At 41.2% G+C, this 22,294-nt stretch overlaps 2 protein-coding genes across 3 annotated transcripts in view; both read left to right on the top strand.

Annotated features, from left to right (window-relative positions):
• Nucleotides 1-22,294, top strand: part of thtpa (thiamine triphosphatase) — a gene marked incomplete at its 5' end in the record, with an annotated part of 479,666 nt that overhangs the window by 154,475 nt on the left and 302,897 nt on the right. The gene's annotated exons all lie outside the window — the stretch shown is intronic.
• waca (WW domain containing adaptor with coiled-coil a) lies at nt 385-22,058 on the top strand. 2 transcript variants are annotated; one of them, XM_084033248.1, is made up of 13 exons: nt 385-619; nt 818-848; nt 1,697-1,889; nt 8,234-8,331; nt 9,304-9,419; nt 9,539-9,654; nt 14,579-14,824; nt 17,317-17,439; nt 17,983-18,131; nt 18,368-18,492; nt 19,753-19,948; nt 20,053-20,180; nt 20,284-22,058. In XM_084033248.1, the coding sequence occupies exons 1-13, from the start codon at nt 579-581 to the stop codon at nt 20,351-20,353; spliced, it is 1,632 nt and encodes a 543-aa protein (XP_083889374.1). In that variant the 5' UTR covers nt 385-578; the 3' UTR covers nt 20,354-22,058. The 2 variants fall into 2 exon arrangements, with proteins under 2 accessions (XP_083889374.1, XP_083889373.1); XM_084033247.1 differs by having other exon boundaries at nt 386-619; nt 17,980-18,131.

Below are 22,294 nucleotides of genomic sequence, written 5' to 3'. Positions count from 1 at the left end.
AGAATGGGGGTTGCGGTCAGGTTGCCAGGTCCGTAGAATACCCACATTTTGCCATCTCTTTGCGTGTATTTCCTAAGTACTCGACTTGTTATTGTGAATGTAACAATCCAAAAACAAGATTATTTTTAAAGTACATTCCTCTTATGCTCTGTCCTATGATCTGCACTGTCTATTTAGCAATTGTGCTAATAGTGTAGTAAACGTACCAGCTTAGTAAAATAAAAAATACGTACCCGTACATGAACCTACAGCACCTGATGTCATGACATAATATGATTACGTGACACTTTTCTCACTTGCGAGGCTTTCCCATACTGGTGAATGTGTAATATCTGGCAACCCTACGCGCAGCTCCACTGCTACGTTTTTCTGGGCAGATAGAGACACGGCTGTGTGTCTGAGTGGGAGATGGACTGAGTGAGGGCGCTCTTTAGACCAGTGCTGCCGATAGCATTGAAATACCCACCAGCTAGGTTGAAATCATTGACGATTTTTAGGTCGCTAAATCAACAAGGAAAAGAACATAGTGCCGATATCAATCTTTCACATCCCACTCCAAACACACTAACACGGCATTGATGGTAATGTATGCAAGGAAACAACCGAGACTCGGCGATGGGTAAACATCTTTTTTTTAACGTTACTTATTCAGATTTTCCTTTTCCTCGTAGCTACGCTTTGACAATCCGCCATTTTTACTGAAACCAAAATAAGTGTCTGGAAACTTGCACGTACAGCTGTTGCGGCACTTTCAACTATTTCTCAACGTTGACATTTGAAGCTTCACATTCACAACTGTTTTTCTTTATATTTGCAGGTGCGACCGAAGAGATTCTCAGCCCTATCAGGTACTTGTTAGCTAACTGTAGCCTGCTAGCTTGCTAGCAGCAAATAAGATTAAAATGGACACTCTAGTTCAGGCTTCTGGAAAGCACAACAGGCCCCAGTCAGTGCGGAAAATAACGTGAAAAGTAATTGATTTTGTTTAAAATAACCGTCTGAATGCTGCAAATACTCCCTAACGTCAATATTGCCAGGTAAAGACAACGTAGTCTGAACGAATTCGTCGAAGTGAGTTGTTTTGTAAAAGGTACAGGCGAGTTTTGTTGCAGCTCAAAGCTAATGATAGCCTGTTACTGTTAGCTCGTTTGCTAGCCAGTCCGATTAGGGCCCGACCGCAATCTGTCATTTTAAGCGTATAGCTAGCTAAGGTCTCGAAACACCAAAGGGCTCGAAATATAAACTGCAAAACAACGAACAGACGCTTCAATTCAAAATATAGTTTGTGAGCGATCGCGGAGGCGAATACTTGGTCGCCTGATAAAACGTTATGCTCACTTAATCATTGTCGGTATAAATGTCAGTATACGTACGTACATCGTTACCAAGTGAGAAACGACTAGTGACTAGCTAGTCTGGCTATTTGGTAATGTATTCTTTCAGTTCACTGGGAATATGTGACTGAAATAAATCTGCTGGGTTTGAATCCTAAATAATAAGCTGAACCTGCAAATTAATTCCTTAAATATTTAAACTTTGATACACAATACTTTGAACAGCCAAACATGGTCTTTAACAGCATTGTTAACACTGGTTTGTGAGACCTCTTGATGGTGATAAAAGGAAGAAGTCATTGCACATACCAGAATGATACAAGATGTTAGATTTTAGTGAGGTGTTTGATTTGTGTCTACAGGCTCTCAAATACTCGTCTAAGAGCCACCCAGGAGGGGACCACCGGCACGAAAAGATGCGCGACTCCTCAGATGTCACTCCTCCCTGCAAGATGCTCAGGAGGTCTGACAGCCCTGAAAACAAACACATCGACAGCACAGGGCACAGCAGAGCAAAGGCTGTCCATACACACCGGGCCAGAGACAGGGATGGAGGTGAGACACAGTGGTTGTTGAGACTAAAATGGGTTAGGATTCAACACCAATTGCTCAGTTAAATGTCTACATTTAATGGTGTCACTTAAGCACGGCTTAAACACTGAAACTCTGCATCTGTGTAATTATATGTTTATATGTCTCTGACAAAAGTACAGCTTGCTTTATGCCTATTTATGTTGGGAAGTAGGTATTCCACCTGTTGTAGTTTTGGATCAAACTAGCGTAACGTAGAAGCACCGAGGAAATTTAGAAGCAACCAACCAAATTTGTATTTGATCAAAGTGTATGTTACTTTAACCAGTTGAGTAAAGCTCAGCTGTCTGCAGTTGATTGTGATATCTATAACTGAAACCACTGTTAAACTAGCAGTTCTGTAAGTGTTTAAATTCTAATGGAGTGGAGTAGTGACAAGTGAGTAAATGTCTTGTAATCTGTTAATTAGCTGAATATTTTCTCTGACGGTTTGTCAGAAGTTAAAAAAAAAATTCAAGATTTGAAAAAGTGGAAATTCATGAGTGACAGTTTAGTCATATAGTACTGTTAGTTTGTATTTTGTTTTTTATTTCCAAGAATACGTAAACGCAAAAAGAAAACTTTCCTCAATTTCACAATATTTGAATAATCTGGCAGTTTGATCAATAGATGCATACTCATTTTGTGTATGAGAAAACCATCTTAGTGATGTGGGCCTCAGTCATAGTTTAACTTGAGAGTATCTGTTGAGTTGCTACAGTTGAGTTTCAAAACAAACTGTTTTGTGTAGCTGGGTTATGGTCCACTGATGAAACATTTGTAGGGCGTCTGTTGAACTGCCGTGTATGCTACATGTCTGACTACAAAACAACTGAGGATATACAGTATTGTGGGGTTTCCCTTACCCAGTAGATGTGTTGCTATCATGGGTTACTTCGTAGATCAAGAGTTGAAAACGTGACCCAGAGGAACATAAATGCATTTACTGGAAAGTGTGTATAGATGTTACATGGTGCAGTGTTGCATTTTATTTTGAGATATCTGAGACTATCTGTGTCTAAGGCTTCAGATACTGACACGAGCTGTTAAAACCATCGTCAAGTTATAGATGTCATTATTTCAGCAGTCTTCTGTTATTGTTACGTTAAGCCAATAAGCTATATAATCATGATCTGACTGTTGTGTTGTTGTTTTTAAATGGCATCAAACTAGATTTCTAACATCTGACATATCATGGCTTTACAGATCAGATCATTATTATAAGAGAACATTATTGGTAAAATACAATTTTTATATTGTATCGAGCTCAAAACGGCAACGTTATTTTTCAGAATTTTAACACATGATGAAGATAAATCATTGAGAGTTGTTGAAGAAAACAATATAGGGGTAAACCAATTTTATAATTGTATTTAGTGAAGTGTACATATAAGGACTGCATTTTTTCAGTTTTTATGTATTCCATGCACTCTAGTGATTCTGACAAAGTGGCCTAACAGAAAGATTTATCATCTACCAAGATTTAATATCTGATTTTAAAGTTGAGCTGAGTTAGAAATGCAGTCAGAGCAGTATTAGTATTCTATTTGAAACTGGTAGTTTTCAAAGCTTTTAAATACGACCTGGGTATTGGATCAATACTTTTATATGCACAATAGATCAAATGACTATCTGTAATGTGGAAGATTTTGCTCTTAGATGTGAACATAGAATTATCAACCATCTCTGCACTTCCCCTCAGCTCTGTGAAGCACTTTTGCATCTTCCTGTTTTGGTTTTCTGACCCACAACTAAACTGTTTTGGTGGCGTCTTGCTGCTCAGCCCTGTTTCCAGCTGCAGCAGGCAGCTGCTCCGATGAACCCACTGTACACCACCTTCCTGGCCCCAAAAGTGCACACAGGCCATTAGGAACCACCTAGTAAACATAATGGCGCATTTAGCAGCTAAAGACCCAAGTAATATAAACATCCAAATGAATGCTAAATTTGTTCTGGTTCTCCTTGATGTTGTGAAGATGTTCCTCATTAAAACAAATTTACTAAGCCATCATGCATCAAATGTGTGTCCTATTGAGCTTATGGGGATTTCTGCTATATTGCAGCTTCAAACGATTTAGCTGATCACTTCATGTCAACAAAAGATGCTCACTTTGTTTTCAGGTTGTAGCTAAAGTTTCTGAACATTATAGACTCCCACTAAAAAAAAATCCCTTCAATTTTTAGTTTGTAACTGTAGTTAGATGTAAATGTTGTACAGCTAAACCAAGTTGCATCACATTAGGGATTTAATAAGGTTTGTATCCTATAGATTTATTGAATGACAACTCTAGTCCTGACCAGGCTGGGAGCCATAAACCAGGGACAGTCTAAGGAGGAGGGATACATTCTAGCAGCCTCATCAGGAGGGCTGCACAACTTGGTACGGTGGTCAGCAGGGCAGCGAGAGAGCTTTTCCTCTCCCTATATTAGTTACAGACTCATAGCTGCAGTAATTGAGAAGTCGAGTGTTTGAGTCCTATCAGAAACATTACAGCTCTTATGGTGAGCATTGGAACGTTTCTTAAGGTTAATCTTTGAGTTTTAATGATGGGTGAGAAGCTTTGTCAACAGCATCACATAGCACACATGAGAAATGCCATAAAGACAGTAGTAGTCATCAAGTGATGTAGTCGAAATATGCTGAGCCAGGAAGCAAATATGGAAAAAAAGTTGCTGCTTTTCAGAGGATTGACATGTATTGATGCAGGGAAGTGGGACAGTGGTGTATTCTGACGCATTGACGTGGGTCAAAATACTGCCAGTGTGTGGGCTTATGTAGAAAACAATGGATGTGGGTCCTTTGATGCACATCGTGCATGTCCAATGTGTGCTAGCGCTGTTTCCTGTTATCAACTCGGTGCACACTGAGTTCTTTGGGGTGGAAAAGGGATGCATCACATACCGTCATGAAGCTCATTACGTGGCTTGTAGCTGAAATTACAATTTCAGCTACAGGTGAGATTCCTGCATAGGTTGTTGGCTTCCCTCATAAAAATGATTTTTAATTGCACGTTGGGGATTGTGGAGTTGATTTCAAACGATCTCTTGCATTTTGCACCTGCAAAAGTACCATCTGTGTTTTTACCGATGAGGCTGACTGATGTACTCATGTATTCTTCATGATTCTGCAGCAGCCAGGGTGATGTTAAAATGGTGGCATTATGCCAGAGAGGGCTGTGAAAGGATGATAAGTAATTTATTACAATTAGTCCTGTCGACTGTGTGAGAATAGTTATAATGGTTGAAATCCAAACTTTATGGGCAGCTTTTGTCGTACATGTAGGCGTTACACCTGAATTACTCATGTTTGATGTGGTACGATTGTATAGCCACTTGCATCTCAAATCCATCCACTGGTTGGTAAAATACCTGGAGTCTTGCGGCTCAATGGGTTAACGCATCTCTTATTGATCCTTCTCGCTCTTTTACGTATTAGCAAAGAGACATGTGCTGTAGATTTATATCAATTGTGGCTAATTAAAGTTATCTAACGGCTAAAATGAGACTTTTGGCTGCTGTCAGATTACTGTGCTCTCTGCAAGCTGGTCTATTGTTAACCCCCTAACACCACTGTGTGATTACAGTGGACTGTTCTATAGTTCAACTAGACCAAGAGAAATTACCTAGTCAATCATTTAACAAATAATCATCTTGTTAAACTTTTTATGCCAGTCATAAGCATCAATTCTATGCACTGATCCAACTTCAGTTCAGTTACGATAGAGACACTTGAACTTTAGGTATGATACCAATCTGATACCAGTGTATAATTATTAAGCGTAATGACTCAATGTGTGGAATCATTCTTTTATATGGAAGGCACCAATTGCCTTTTTTAAGGTTATTCCTCGACAGCTTATTTTGAACTTGCAGTTGTGACAAATTGTTAGTTTTATCTCTTCACTCACTGACACATTGAGTATGTGTGCCTGAGGCGTTACTGTCCGTGCCGCTTTGTGTGCTGGTGTGCATCTGTCATACAGCGGCAACACACACGTGTTAATGCCTGGCAAAACGAGCAGATTTATGAAACGTTTTTGCTGGTCACCAGTCACAGGCGATTAGCTGAAAACCGGCTGGTTTTGATTGGCATTTTTAGGCTTGACTTAAACATCACTTTCTTATCTTTGTTTGTAAAACAAAATGTATCAAATAAAGACATAAATTGCATTAGATAGCATGAAGTCAATTGAGATCTGGATCAGTTGTGGAGGTGATTTGAACGGCCTCTCTTTGAACACATTCTTGAAGTTCAAAAACAAAATGCTGCTGAAATAGAAGTACCGCTTGGTCCCAATTATGCTCTTTTTTTATCCACACAGCAGCCAGAGGTTTCAATTAATGATGTCCGTTAGGTCTGCGTGCACTGTAGTTCCCTTGTGGGGCACTTACTGTACTCGCAGCCTTGTGTCATTCATCTAACTGTACTATCCAGTCATTTTCATCAAAATCAAACACTGAACCGAGTTAGGAAATTGAATTTCAAAGCCTTCTGAACATTACTAGGATTAAACATGCAGGTGTGAGAGCCTGTACGTCACATGTGGGGGTTAACAACAACAATTTGTGTGCAACTCTGTTGACGTTAAAAATGCAATCAAAATCTGCTTCAGTTATCCATTGTCATCTCTTGTATGTTTGTCATTGCTCAGCTGCAGGTTAAATTACCTATTAAATGCCACAGTTTACAAGCTGGAGCTTTTATTTTGCACTACTAGCCATGCCTCAGATTTTTGCGAGTCCTGTGCGTACAGATTGCCATTGACTCAGAACGTAACGTTGCTTGATTGATCCCTCCTCTCCTTCTGCTGTACCTTGTTACAGAAGTATTTCATTCATGCTTTGCCTTCCCTGACGCTGTCAGCCTAATAGATCTGTAATTATACTCCCCCACACAATTTAAAAGATGTTACAGATGTCAAGATATCCTACTTGTAGCATCTAATAATAGCTGGGCAGAGCTGAGAAGATGGGTGCAGGTTCAGTTTTGACATCCGATTGCTACACTTGTTCTTTTAACTGTAGTGGCAGCGTTTTCAGATCAGAATCTTATAGGAAGGGAGGAAGGCAGCTACTGGGCCCGAGTTTAAAATCATTTTTAGTCATGCTGTTACACTAAGGTACTAGTGAAAATACATCGTGATCTTTACTCACTACACTGAATAGTTTTCTGTGTTTAAAAAAAAAAAAAAAAAAAGTGCTGATCATCACTATGCTCTTTCATAGTACTTCCAATATAGTGTGCCTGGGGGGAATGAAAAATTGACAACACTCTTATTTATGAAAGAATCTCATGTGAACATGGTGAAATCTTTCAATTCAAAATGGTAAATCTTATTGTGAGACTCCACACACAGATTGGGAGGTGGTTTGCATCAAAATTACAACAATGATGGAAATTGATAACCAAAATCCCTGCAGTGTGACTGCTGCTACTAAACCACAATTACAAATTCAATACAACAATGAATCAGAATACACGGCCAGGCTACCATAATGCTGGAGTTGGGGCTTTTTCGCCTACTCCCAATTCAAAAGTGTCAGTGCTATGGCCAAAGCTTGGCCATTTTTCTCTTATTTACCATGATAGCAAGATAGGCAGCTTTATCAACTCATGGCAATATTTACGCTTATCCTGATAATAGAAATTCACCACAATCAAAGTGTTTTTATCGGCAAAAAAAAATGTTACTGCTGACTTCACACTCATTGTCAAACACTCTCTACCCTACACTCGCTAACATTACATCAGGCTGTAATATGTTGGTGGAAACCCTGACAGATTCTGTCGGCAGACTCACAGCTGACAACTTAACAGCTAATTTACTTGATGAGGTGGAGACTCGCTAGACTTGTCTGTTTAGCTCACATACTGCCGCTGCTGATAAATTATAGATTTAACATTTTTGAACCACAGGTTATTGTTGAAGCTTATTAGGCTCAATGATGAGAGGTAAACGTCATGTTGCCTTAAGTGGTATCAGGTGAGGTTGTATTGGAGTAGTATGAGTACGAGTACAGTGTCGGTACATACCTATATTTATACAAGAATACACAATCATTAATTTCCTTATTTGAATTGTGTGTTTTTATGGAAATTAACACTATATGACAATAACGAGGTAAAATGTAGCATTTAGAATATGGCAGGGTTTCTTTGTCAAAATCCCTGTTGATTTTATTTATTTTTAATAGATTTGTATTTTCCTTTTCGCACTGCTAAGCAGATGGCCTCAGGCTGGTTTGTGCATTTTGTTGTAGTTCTAACCAGGCCATATTTGCTGGATGTTACTGATTATGTCTTTGCCTCTTCTTGTGTTTTGTTGCAGGGACCAGCTTTTCTCCACAAGAAAATTCTCACAACCACAGTTCCCTTCATAGCTCCAACTCACATTCTCATTCTCACCCCAGCAAGACCTCAGACACAGTAAGTGATGCCTCTGCCTCAGCAAGGGGGCAGATTATGGACTAAACATAAATATTTTCAGTACAATAGCTTGAATTGTTTGTTGTTAGTAATTGCTGTTCTGTAGTTTCACAAGTTTGATGTTACATTTTGTAAAATGTTGGATATTTGTAGTATGTTGTACTGCTAAAGAAACACTGGGCACAAGGATTAATGCAAACATTAGTTACTGGCAGAAAATCAATAAACCTTCCATTTCCTCTAATGAACCAAGGTTTTAAGATAGATTCATGGAAGATTTCTGCTAATTTTTTCCCCATCCTCTAATGTAAAACATTTTTTTATTCTCCCCTTACCCTCATTTGGTCTCTTATAATTGGCAAATAAAGTAATCCCATTCATTTGATGAATGCGATTTAATCAATGATAAATAAGGCCAAGTGGGATTACGATGCCACAAGCAGGGTCTATTTAATGCTGTTGTTGAGCAGCACACCACCAAAGAGAAAAGGCTGATGCAATATGAGTGTATGTCACAGCCGTTTCATTATCTGTGCTCTAATGTGGGCTTGTTGAGGTGTTGACAATCTGTATGTTGCTACACAGGGATCAGTGACACTTGCCTTTGCTTCAGTAATGGATCATTTTCTGTCTCCTTCTATGGGCTTGCGTTAGAATATTCAATACACAATGGTGCACTGTATTAGGCCTATAGTGTAAAATTACAGAACGCAGGAAATGAACACAAAAAGTAACACTTACAATTCAATGGACTTTTTTTTTAATGGCAAACCGTTTCACTTGGTCTACCTTAAGATTCTTGATCCGTCTCTGAAATAAGCCCTGGCACTAACTACGCTTCTGTGGATATCTCGGCTATATTTCAGATTTCATTACAGGCTCTTGCATCATCACATCCCCTCGGCTTCCTCACACACAATTGTTTTCTGCCTGGCTGCTCTCATGTTCCTAAATATTGTGTCTTCTTCTCAGCCTTACGAACCTGGTGACGACTGGTCAGAGCACATCAGCTCATCTGGAAAGAAATACTATTACAACTGTAGGACAGAGGTGTCCCAGTGGGAAAAGCCCAAAGAATGGTTGGAGAGGTAGCTGCAATCCCTTTACTCAAACAACTTGATTGTACTCATTTTATTTATTTATTTATTGTTAATCAGTGTCACCTAAAGGTTGGATACCTTGCTAATATCAGTTGCTTGTTTCACAGAGAACAGAGGCAAAAAGAGGCAACGAAGACTGCAGTTGTCAACAGTTTCCCAAAAGACAGGGACTACAGAAGGGAGGCTATGCAAGCATCGGGAGCCCCTAGCTTTACTGGTGCTAGTAAGTGTGAAATACATATATTACAACATGCACACAATCCTCACTAGTGTGCTTGACTGATGTGAATGGTGTGGCTTTTGTTGCTTGGCTTGGTTGGCCCAAAATGTCGAGTATTTGGTTTCCATCTTTGTAAAAATGTGGCAGAAAGCCTAGCTTAAGCATTGGCTCGTCAATGATGACTGTTGTTGAGCTGATCTTCGGCTGATGAATGCTAAGGAACTGCTTACCAAAAGACTGAGACTACAAATGGCTGAACCATGTGTGCTGGAATGCTTTAGGTCGTTGCATTAAAACTAATCTGGTGACCAAACTGAGTGAACCCTGTTGGACTGAATACATAAGTCTTGGCCAGTTGGTGTCGACAGTCGAGAGATAAAAAGACTGTGTGAGGTGGTGAATTATTCTAATCGAATGTCTGCTGATAAAATTGCTGCCTGTTCTCATTAAGATAACTTTAAGCTTCACTTTCATGGCTAAAATCAGGACCACGTGTGTCAGCAGCAGAAACAAACGTCAAAACGGCTCAAATAAAAATCACATAGTGTACTGTGACTGATGTTGGCATTATAATCCAGTTCATGAGGTTTCAATACAAAGCCCCGGCTCACCCAAAGTTCACCTCACTATTATGAAGTTCGCTCACCTCCAGCACTCTCCACACATTTCCTGTTGCCCATGGTTGTTCATCCACCATTTCATCCAAATTAAGCATTTTTATTTAAATTTTTTCTTTTGCCTGACATCGACAGCAGTGGTTGCAATAGGCTTTTCCATCCAATCTGTTATAACTGGTCATTTTATTTTTTTAAATTATAAGATATAACCTTGGTGTATTTAAATCCAATAATAGCTTTTTGTCAAGCATTGTGAATTGGATTGAGCTGCTAGGGCTCTACCCAATGTCACCTTTTTTACATTCAAGGCTTCTTTTGAAGTTTTTGAATGGTGCTTCAAATGTCTTAACAGAGGGGCGAGCCTCCCTCTGTGTGTGTGGCAGTGAGAGATCATAGAGATTGTGGTTTAAAAAAGGATAAACATGGATTCATGCAGGATATTTTATTAGGTCAAAGCATTTTGACATACAAATTTCCATTATCCAGATAATATCTTTTTACCGACGTCTTCTCATGTCCATTTTATTGTTGTTCTGAATGAGGAACTTGCACTCTGCTGCCACACTGAGACTGGACCTTCCAGACTCGTGGGATTTACCAACCCTGAAAGCACTCGCTTTCCCGGGAGGAAATCTTGCAGCATGCGCTCCTTCTACAGCAGTGGAGCAGAGCTCTAAGGCCTCCAGTTTGTCAAAATTACAGACAGTCTTCAGATTTTTCTGTAATTTAAAAAAATAAAATAATACATTGCTAAAAGACAATATTCGGTAACGCGACCTCTGATCGGTAGACCAACACACAAATTCAAATTAGTTTGGAACCATTGTTTTCATTTTCCATGGGGCATTATCAATATGCGTAGACCGAATTTCCTCTGAACACAATTGGATGGACTTAAGACAAATTAGTGATGTTGCCAGTTTACCATCAGAATTTGAAGAGAAGTTTTTACTTTGCCTGTAAACCAGACAAATCTCTGAGATGTTTTATTTGCTCTGGCGGATTAATTTGCAATTTGGTCTGGCAATGTCTGGCTGACAGGCTTCAACATCAGCTGCAGCCATCTTGGTCTTGACATTCATAGTCTCAAACATGTCTCATATTAAGTAAACTCTTTTATTGGCCATCTCTAGTTGCTGGAGGTCAGTCCAAAGTGGAGGGCGACCAGATGCATATGCCAGCACAAATAAAACATGAGCTTGCAGGAAAGATTAGCCATTTCCAAGCAGACTACATCATAAATTAGAATAGCAGACTGTTTCTGACCCTTTCTGTTTTGGTAAAGTCATGCATGAAATTCAGTGTTTACACAGGAATGCAGGACATGCCTGGTGACGTAACACTAACTGTGGTCTGCATGTCATCATAGTGTGAGCTCATTCATTATGAGCTCACTATCTGGCTGTAAACTAAACTTAAAACCTCTGCATCTTGTTGGAAATAGCTGAAGTGTCTGGTACGTTTCAACAGTTTTCCAGCTCATGTTGTTCATATTGTTGTGTCTTATATGCCAGTGATAAGCAGGAAATATTCAGCAGTGCATCTCTGCAGTCACCTGGAATTACAGATTCCCTCTGTGTTCTGTTGATAACAGAAAATCCCACAAGGCTGCTCCTACAGTAGCAATGGTGAAATGTTGCAGACTAGTTTTAGTTCCCAGTGGTATAATCATTGAATTGTTGTCATTTAGCATGAATGGCCTGTTTCTGAATGCTTGTTTACCTCTCCAAAAGACACTTCCTCAAATATTTTGAAACATTTGAATGTTTGATACATAAAAAGAAAACATAAAAAGACACAAAAACAATCTGAAAGTAGGGATGCATGATATTGGATTTTTGCTGATACTCATTTTGGCTGATTGCCGATATACGCACGTTTTCCCAACTAATTGCAGAGATTAAGTCTCTCCCATGCTGAAGTTCCATGTAGGAGGAAAATATAATTTCTGACCACTGGCAATATTTAAATTGGAAGCCATTTATCTGCCATTATCATTGTTCATCCCTGTCTTAAAGTTTAGGCTTCTCGCTGAATTCATTCATCCTGTCCATAACATTGTCACATTTATCACCGTTTCCCAGCAGTCATTCCATCAGCCAAACGAATTGACATGGGGTCCCTGTTCATTTTCAGTGGAAACCTAATGTTGATATTTAGAACTAGGGATGCAAACAATTAATCGATTATCGATTAATTGTCGATAAGAAATTACTCGATTAAAATAAATTAATTGCAATTAATTGCGTTTTGAACCCATAATTCCCCGCCAGTCCACGTGAGGGCGCGCTTGACGCCAGACGTACTTGACGCACATGCGCGAACACAAGCGAAGCAGGGCTCTGACGACAACAACAAGACAAAACGAGAAGCGGGATGCCGACAGCAGTGTTTCCCACACGACGAGACTATGGCGCACCGCCGTAGTCTAATTTAGGCCGCCATAGTCTCGATGTTTGCCCAAAATTATTTCATCAAGGCAAATGGACTTAACTAGCGGCTCTAATGATAGGCCTAAACAGGAGGGCAGCAGCGCTTATTATAAGGGGAAATCCTCGCGGCTGGTTTGGCTCATCAACGTTCTGTTTTCCTCCGTCGCCGTGGCAAGGCGTCCCCCGCGGCAACCCCCCCCCCCCCCCCCCAGCTGGGGAGTTTGACGGCACGTATAGCCCCGTTCACATACGTCGCTACTCGCCCGTCACCCCTCGCTTTCTCGCTGAATTCTACTCGCTGGCAAAAAGAAATTCATTGCCGCCGACGGCGAGTTCAAGCGGCAACTCTGTGGAACTCTCTGTTGACGTCAACTGTCAATCATCTCTATTCTACATTCTGATTGGTACTCGCTTCACTCGCATCGCAGAAAGTTAAAGTTATTTTCTCTCCGTCCCCGCCCACATCGCATCGCCTGTCCTGGCCACATTCCGCTAGAACACGTTCACATTCATCTTCTCAGAAAAATGGCCGCTTATCAATTAATCGATCATCGATCGATAAGATGAAACAACTATCGATTAATGAATTACTCGATAATTCGCATCCCTATTTAGAACGGATCAACATGAGCTGCAAATACTTAATGATAAAAATGATACCTAATGAAATGACAACCGGGTAGGTTTATTTAGGCTTGGCAAAACCTCAAACTGTAAAGACAAGTCTTAGGGTCACATGGAGGGCAGCTTGCCCGTAGCGTTGGCACTGATCAAAGCTGCTCACAGCTGCTCATAGCTGCTCATAGCTGCTCAGTCCTCTTTGTAAGATCTGTTGTTTTACATGTTACCAGTAACCGTTAATCGGTTAACCAGAGAGGACAGTTTTTACTAGTTACTTGTGTTTGTTAGATTAATTAATTCACAGGATATTTGTTAACCAATTGAACTGCACAGACAGGATGCACTACCGCAAGCTCCATGGCGCTGAGCCCAGTGTGTGTAACCAACAAGTGGTGTGTGCATGTGTCTCTCTCTGTTTCGTGTGTACACGCACACAAACACTCGCAGCATCACGGTGCTTGTGTATGTGTATCAAGCTGTCTCGCTCTCGGAGCAAATTAAGGAAAGACTTGAAAGCAGACAAATTTAGTATTGAAAAATGTTTCAAGTCTGAGTAGATTGGCTCTTCTGGCCAGCCTATAGAAAGACCACCATTCAAACTATTTAGATGAATATCAACTGATAATAATCACGGCCGATTAGCTAATATTCGTAAGCTGCACCCGTAACCTGATCAAAATGCAGTGTTAAGACATTCACAACACAGAACTTTAAAACTGGATAGTTATTGAGTCAATGGAGCGCCAGGGTTAATGGAGGGTGCCTCCTGTGTTTGTTTTTTGCTTAAAAATGAACCAGTTAGTTACCAGTTAATGTTGGTGGGCTATCAAAATCAAAATAACTGACTCTGACATCCCTAGTTTGGACACGGTAAAAAATTTACCAAAGCTGATGTGAAGCTCCACAGTGTCTTGCGCCATTTAACTACTGTATTGTATTGTGCACATGTTTCAGTGAAATCTGAAGTCAGATAGATGGACCAGGTAATTCCTCATACTAATGAACGAGAAGGCTGTGTTATTTCATGCAAGGCTCGAGTCTGAATGCAGCCTGAGGCCATTTCATGGTTTATGTGACATGAAGTTTGTCATATTGTTCAGCCAAATACAACAAGCAAAGGAGCTCTTCTTGCTAGCAGGAGGTTGCTGTGATGTTTTCTAGTTTGCGTGACTGGCAGTTGTTGTATGGAAGTATGCAAGTCTGTACCTGTCCACGTATGGCCTGGTGTGTGATAAAGATTTGTGCTTCTTTCTGCAGAATCAGCCCAGGTGGAGAAGCCTGCAGCGTCCCTTGCCTCCCAGTCATCATCCTCTGGCTCAGGAAGCTTGAACCCCTCATCAGGGCCCCCTGGATCATCTGCCTCCACGGTGCCCGTTTCCCCGGTCCTTCAATCCCCAACTCCACTACTCCAGGACCCCACCCTGCTTCGCCAGCTTCTCCCAGCACTTCAGACTGCCTTGCAGCTCAACAATGCCAGCGTGGACATGGCGAAAATTAACGAAGGTAAGAAAGATTCAACTGGTGTACATTCTGCTAGCTGTTGGGACTATTTGATGAGCACTTCTTACATGGTGAAGCTTTGTAATTATATGCTGTACTGCTGTTGATGCTGGTCTGCCTCCTGTGTTATAGCAGGCCTTGACATGACATGATGAAAGGTGCTGGAGCACATGATTGATTTACAGGCTTTAATGGTGCACACAGACTTCATGTTTCAATACGACAGTATATTATCAGAGTCGAAATGGACAGAAAATAAGACACATTTGTGTAGTCAACCTACAAAAGGGGAGCAGCTCCTGCTGGATGATCAGTTGGAACAGGATTTCAAATCCATTGGAGATTTCCTGTAGGGATGCACTGATAATGATCAGATATCGGGCTTATGCTGACTCATGTATAAGTCCGATATAGTCATATAGTATCGATGAGTTGTTGTTGTGAACTCTACCATGCTAGTTGGTTTGGCCCGGCCGAGAGTAATTCATAATGCTATAAGAGTATTTATAGATTTGTATACGTGTCCGTACTCGATCATAGACCAGGAAGAATTAAAGAACATGGTCAATGTGCTTGAGCTGCTACAATGTGCCATCAAATGTGCATTTAAGTCGGTCTGTTGTGTCTAAACGACGAACAGGAATTATCAGGTCAAAGTCTTATAATGGAACATTACAGAATCAGAAGTACTTTATTGATCCCCAGGGGAAATTGGGTTACATTTACATTACATATATTTTTTTTTTTTTATGGACAATAATGTCAAGTAAGCCAGTATTGAGTGCCTTAACCATTAAAGTAAGAACTATGGCCAATGAGCCACTGTTAAATGTTTATAATTTCCCACAATCCATGACCAACAACTGAGGTACATAATGAACTGTGTATTTTGTGTACCAGTACACCCATAATGACAATGAACTGACCAATTTGTTGCTGCATTTAAAGTGTAAATTTGAATTGCAATTCCTAAATATTATTTTTACCAAGTTGTTGGTGTACCAATTATTTTAATAATAAATAACTATTCAGTACATCCCTATCTTTTATATTTTTCAGTTTCATTTTGTTTGCAAGTTGTTTACCAGTTTGCTTTGTACGTAAAGAATGATCCCAGTCACTTCCACACTGTGAGGCGCACAGCTTATTGAATAAACGCTGGAATCTGATTGCTGCATGGTGTCAACTGATTCCCAAAGCTTGGGTATCAGAACTGAAAGAAAGTTGGAGCAGGGCGTCCCTGCTTTCTGGTGGAGTCTGAGTCCTGTCTAACTTGGCATTCCTGTTGTATTATTGGGTTTGTGCTGCTGTCTGGAAAAAGAGTACCTTTTGAAAAGAACTTGTATGCACAACCACATCAGAAGACAAACGTGGTCCAAACATCCTTTCATACTGGCAAAGCCGGTCATCAGAGGGCAGCAAGACACAATAAATGTAAATATGAAAGTAACAACACACACTTTCAGATGGCCTCTCCTAGACAGCTACTGGGGAGCCTGTGAATTCATCACCCTAAGCTGTGAGATATTGTCAGACGCAGTCCCCTCCAACCCCAGTGTCAGGAAGATGTTGGCTTTCAGGTGCTGTTTGGCTGTCCGACAAGCACTTCTTTTGGAGTTTGCAATGAATGACTAGGCTAACATTCTGTTTTGTGCCAACACTGGGTGGAAAACTTGGCTGACATTGTATGGAGGACCTCAGGCATCGTGACTGTCTGAGTTTTAGTTAAATTATCCATCCCAGGGAGCAGCAGTACATCTCGGTACACCTCTGCAGCAAGTCGTTCTGGCTCAGCTATGAAACGCTCTGCTGCTTAATGGACTCTGTATTGTCGTGCAGTGTGATAGTGAACCTAGCTGCATGCTGACGTGCAGTCAGTGCTCTGTTGCTCTTTTCGCCACTGTTTTTATACACGTAATCATTAGGAACAATGGCTAGGGTGAATGTGTAATTAATCTAATCACTGGACAGAATTGGTGTCCATCACGCCGACATCAACATGAAATCAATACAACACCTGGCAACTAACTGATTGACTCAACTTTTGTTAATCATACTGGATTCATTGGTTTAATCTGTCATTTATCTTGCAAAAAATGTGTATAAATAACAGCTTAGACGGTATAGAGACCTAAAGGAATGCGTGAATGGAACGAAAGCTAGAAATTGATAACATGCTCATTTTATTTTGCCAATCCATGGTGTGCAAAATGAATGTTACGTAAAATTCATAAACATGAACATGTTCAGAAACCTTCCCTCGGTGCACACCATCCTAATATAAGAGTATGCATCCTAGTGGGAACCTGTCTGTTTAATTAGTTTCATCCCAGCCTGTTGAAGCTAAATTACATTATTGCTGAACATATTTATACAAGACACATTACTGAATTTGACTGTTAAATTCACTGTGTTGCTGTGTGGAAACCACTCTAGTAGCAGCACGTTGTAGATCAGTGCAGGAGCTAACAGTTTCTCTCTCTCTCTCTCTCCAGTTCTCACAGCTGCTGTCACACAAGCTTCATTACAGTCGATGCTCCATAAAATCCTCACTGCTGGACCATCAGCTTTCAATATCACTACTATCCTCTCTCAAGCTGCTCAGCTGTCCAGCCAAGGTAAATGAAGCCTAGCATGCATCTCTATTCCCATTGTGTGCAGAAATTAGTGGTGGGAATCCTCAGTCACCTCACGATTCAATTATTAAACGACTCATGATGCATCACAATGCATCCCTATTTTGGATTTAAATATGAGAATTGTTCCTTCATTTTAACCCATATGATACAGTCTATGTTCTACATTACTTATATAAAATGTGGAAAGATTGCCCATAAAAAAGAAATTATAGACTTTACTGCATCGACGCAGAATCGTTGAACAAAGCATCGCGATGTATCATAGAATGGCTTATTTGTTCCACCTCTAGCAGATATAGTCTGTTACGTGTGTTGTGTAATGACTACATTGGCGATTGGAAAGACGGGTAGCCTTCTGGGTTTCCTGTGAGTTAAATAGTTATGAAGCAGGTGATTGCATCAGCCGACTTGACTTCACGCATCTTGTTTAGGGATATAGTGGTGTTCTTGCTGGGAATTAAAAGTAGTTGTTTGTATTGATCCATTCGATTGTCCGTCTTTTTGTTTGTGTGCGTCTAGCAGCCCAGCAATCGAACCAGTCACCCATGTCGTTAACATCGGATGCCTCGTCACCCAGGTCTTATGTTTCTCCAAGGATCAGCACACCACAGACCAACGCTGGTCCCCTTAAACCCCTCCTCAGCACGCAGCCTGTCATCTCACACACAAAGGTAAGACACGACCATTCAGCGCATGAATTAATTTCCCTGGGAACTTAAAATAAAATGAGGGATTCATACTAACAGGGCAGAATATCTCATGTGATATTGCTTCAGTGATGCATGTTGTTGCAGAATGAAAGGTGCTCTCATGGCTGGCTGGAGAAAATACACTGTCTTTAAACTTGTATCTTGGTCCCGTGGAGAGGATTTGTCTTGATGTAGTGTTTCTAACTTGCTGCGTTTAGGTGAGCACGTCAGCAGGGAAGCATGCATCTCATCCCCAGCCCACGTCCCAGCAGTCCCTCTCCAGCGATAAGCATCACAGTCAGGATGTCACCACGGCCTCCCCGCGCACGCTTCAGCGCCAAGGGTAGGTCCAACCACACAACTCACCCAAGTTCAGTATGAATAATAAGAAGCATCAGGAGAGAATTGACGGCATTTTCCTAAACACGGGTCATTATCTGTGGGTCCTGAGGTGGCCAACTCTGATATCATAGAATATATTTCTTGTGTGTTAATTTAATGAGTTGACAATGTTAATGCTGAACTGTTCTTTTACCAGTACATGCAGGATCTTTGCCGTCATAAAATATTTAAGATGTGCACTGATTTTCCATCGTATCATCTCAACTACATTCACATCAGCTCATGAATGGAGTTTTAACCAAGTTCATTCCTGACTGTAGATCATCTTCATTGTGTTGTTGCGCCCTCTGTTGTTCATTGATGGAACAATTAGTGGCTTCTTCATTCAGTAGTCTCTCATCTTAATCCATTAAATTCTTTCATTTCTTTTATGTAACAATTTTCAAAAAGAGGAAGCTAGCTGATTTATTAACTTTTTGTTGCGTACAGTTGGTAGATGACGACACAGTAGTCTACACAAACATAATTCAATAAGGCCGATTCCAGCATTGATGATGGTTTTAAAGTCAGTTCTTTGATTTGGGGATGCTCACTTCTTCACTGGTGAATCAGTCAGTTTATTCAGTCAGTCTCTCAGCCACATTTGGATAGGGAGCTTGTACCATTCTCCTGTTTTCCACTCCTTGTCACCACATCTTGAAATGTGTCACTGGCTACATGTGCCTGAAGCACCCAGCTGTGAAGCAGTGTGAGGTGACCTTTAAATGTTTTTTTCTGTACTTGACAGTTACACTTATAGAGTTGTCTGTAAATGCTGAAGTGCCTCTAAGTGCGCAGTGGTACTGTGACTACCACCTATTTGCTGACTGCGATGCCGGGATTGTGGTCAAGAACTACCACTGAAGTGGTTTTGAGTACTGTACCAGGTGTAACAGGTGTTTAGTTGAGATCAAAATGAAGGCTTGGTTCAAAGATGGGTATGGTCAGAGCAGCAGAGGCTAAGAAGTGGGACAGGCACCATTGGGCCCCCACTTAACGCTGGTTTTGTTTTTTTGGAGGGGCGGGGCTTGATGACACTGAGCAGCTGTATTAAGAGACATGATCTCTTTTCCTGAAATTGCCCATTAAAGGAGACCTGTATTATGTGGTCTCAGTCAGTAAGTCTGGTTTTTATTATTGCTGATGACAACAAGTCAGGTCAGCATTTCCAGAAAGCTCAGTTTCTTCCCAAACATAATGCCTCATAATGCTTCCGTTGCAGCAGTCAGAGGAGTCCCTCCCCGGGTCCCAACCACGTCTCCTCCAGCAGCAGCCACGCCCCCAATTCTGCCTCAGCACCTCCCTCTGCCTCAGCAGTCCGACCTTCCTGCACCTTCACCCCCACCCTCGCCGCCCACTTCAATGAGAATCTTATCAAACATGTGCAGGGTTGGCCTGCTGAACACGCAGAGAAGCAGGTTCGTGCCACTGACATTTCGGTCATTTCTTTTTGTCTTATTTGAGTTATTGATGGCAAACCCAGCTAAAAATAAATGTTGTGTGTGACAAACACGTTTTCAAGGCATCAAGACTACGTGAAGAGGCTCACACCATGGGGAGCATCTGTATGTCTGAGAACTGCACCGAGCTCAAAAACCTCCGGTCTTTGGTCAGAGTCTGTGAAATACAAGCAACATTGCGTGAGCAGAGGTGAGAATACATTTTTAGTGTGGAAGCATGCACCTGTTGGCACGTAGAGTAAGCATTAGTTGTAAAAACGGACCATAACGATTGTCCTCTGTCTTTCCCACAGGATATTGTTTCTGAGACAGCAAATCAAAGAACTTGAAAAGTTGAAGAATCAGAATTCTTTCATGGTCTGAGAACTTCTGGTTGTGAGCTGGCGTTGGGGGGGAGGGAGAGAAAAGGGGGAAGACCCATTGCACATAGTTGGAAGCTGGAGGCAGAGCAGTTGTTCAGTTCCTCTTGAGCCCAGTCTCAACACACACGGGAGCTGCTGTCGGGTTGGCTTTGGACCGTTTGGGCTGGGAAGAACCAAGAGGCAAACACGAAGAGCTGTTGGAGGGGGAGGGTGCGGTGCTTTACAACACTCTGTTTTGTAAAAACCCACGCCGAGGGGGAAAAATGTAGATTTCTTGTAGATGTTATTATCTATGTTGTAAATATGTTTTGTAGATTGAAGCCATGGAAAGCCATGCCTATCAAGCTTTTGACATCAAAACTAATCAACGCCTAGGCGGCTATATTCATTAGCTAGCCTTTACTTCATGTTAACTCGTCTGCAGAATTAAAAGCTTCATTTCGTCAATTCATAGATCATTGAACCATTGAGCATGCGTGACCTGCACGTAAACGGAGGAGGATGTTTGAAGCCATTTATACACAGAAGCCGAGCATAAAGCAGAACGCACTGTCAGCGTAGTTTCTTTCCTTCGAATATTGGTTCTCTCTTGTCTAGATTCTCTTCCTGTGCCCCTCTCTGGGTCAACTGTGACTTTTACTCAGGCGTTGTGAACATCCCCTCTCTGCAGGTCCACCATGACCGCTCACATGGGTTCAGTGATCTACTTGCAGCTTCTGGTGGCCCTGCATGTCCCAGTCTGAAAAAAACAGTGCCTGGTGGTGTGGTGGAGTGAGTGATTTTAAAAACAAAACAAACAAAAAACAAAAAAAACTTGAGACGTGATGGCGTGCTGCTTTGGACCATTCCCACTAACCCTCCTGAGGCCTCGGCCCTGCCCTGCCCTGCCCTGCCACACCCTCTCCTGAGGCACTTCACACCCTCCTCGTAGTGTTTCTGTTATGTTCCAACAGTTTTTGGTTCCTCTTTTCTTTCTTTCCCCCTCCCCCTCTCAATCATTTCCCGATGAGGTGGGTGCCACTGGTTCATTCCTTTGTACAGTCGCTAACACACAGTGGAGTTTGAAGAAGAGGACACGGAATAAAAAAAAAAAAACAGGTTTTATTTATAAGAGTTGTAGTGATGTGTAAGTCACGAGGATATCCACACTTTTTCATTAGCCGGTTCGAGGTGGTACTCCAGCTACAGCGGGTTAGAGGCGGATGTACGCAGATCACCTCTTTGTGTCGGAGCAGGGCAGCAAGAGGTGGCAAGTTCAAATGTGAAATGTATGTATTGTAATAAAGATGTTCAACTAAAGCAAGCACTGGTTATTTTATTGGAGTATTAAGGTTTGGTTCATAAGCTAGTGCCTTGTTGAAAGTCTTAAGTCTCACGGCCTCATTTACCTGCAAAACCCACACTTTATTTTGACCAACAAGAAAAGATGTTCAACAAGCATGTCATGCACGGGCTTGTTTGTCTAGCACGTCCCATCCCTCTCTCATTGTTTGTTCCCCACTGTTGAAGAGCAGGGTCCTAAGCTGCAAAGGCCTGTTTTCTTTTGTTTTTTCCACCATCCTATCTATAACTGAACTGCACCGCACATTCAGTGAAGGTGACCACGTCATTGCTTTGTATATTGTTTCCTGAAGTATATTGACAAATGAAATAAAATATGCCTCTCCAGGGCCATGTTGTTCTTGGGTTTTTGATGGTCCCTTTTAGCTTCGGTTCCTTGTGTTTGACTTCATAAAGACATGTTGTGGATGCTTGTGTGCAGGGGCAGTATGTTATTTAGCAGTTCTTTTATGAGCCTGGTTATACAAAGGGAACTGGAAGTGAGCAGAAACAAGCCAATCTTTTGACTATTTGACCAAACTAAGTACATTCATGCATGCATTCTAGATTACAATATTTCATTGCAAAGTAAGACAGATAAAACCTGTAATTTCAAGGGGAA

Source organism: Eutrigla gurnardus, assembly GCF_963514095.1.
Source record: "Eutrigla gurnardus genome assembly, chromosome: 18".
Classification (NCBI taxonomy): Eukaryota; Metazoa; Chordata; class Actinopteri; order Perciformes; family Triglidae; genus Eutrigla; species Eutrigla gurnardus.
Note: the sequence above shows the minus strand (reverse complement) of the source record. Positions and strands in the feature narration are given on the sequence as shown.

Coding starts and splice junctions, on each gene's coding strand:
- waca (XM_084033247.1), top strand. CDS start 579: ATGGTAATGTATGCAAGGAAACAACCGAGACTCGGCGATGG. Junction 8,332..9,303: donor CCAGCAAGACCTCAGACACA/GTAAGTGATGCC, acceptor TCTTCTTCTCAG/CCTTACGAACCTGGTGACGA. Junction 17,440..17,979: donor TGCTCAGCTGTCCAGCCAAG/GTAAATGAAGCC, acceptor GTGTGCGTCTAG/CAGCCCAGCAATCGAACCAG.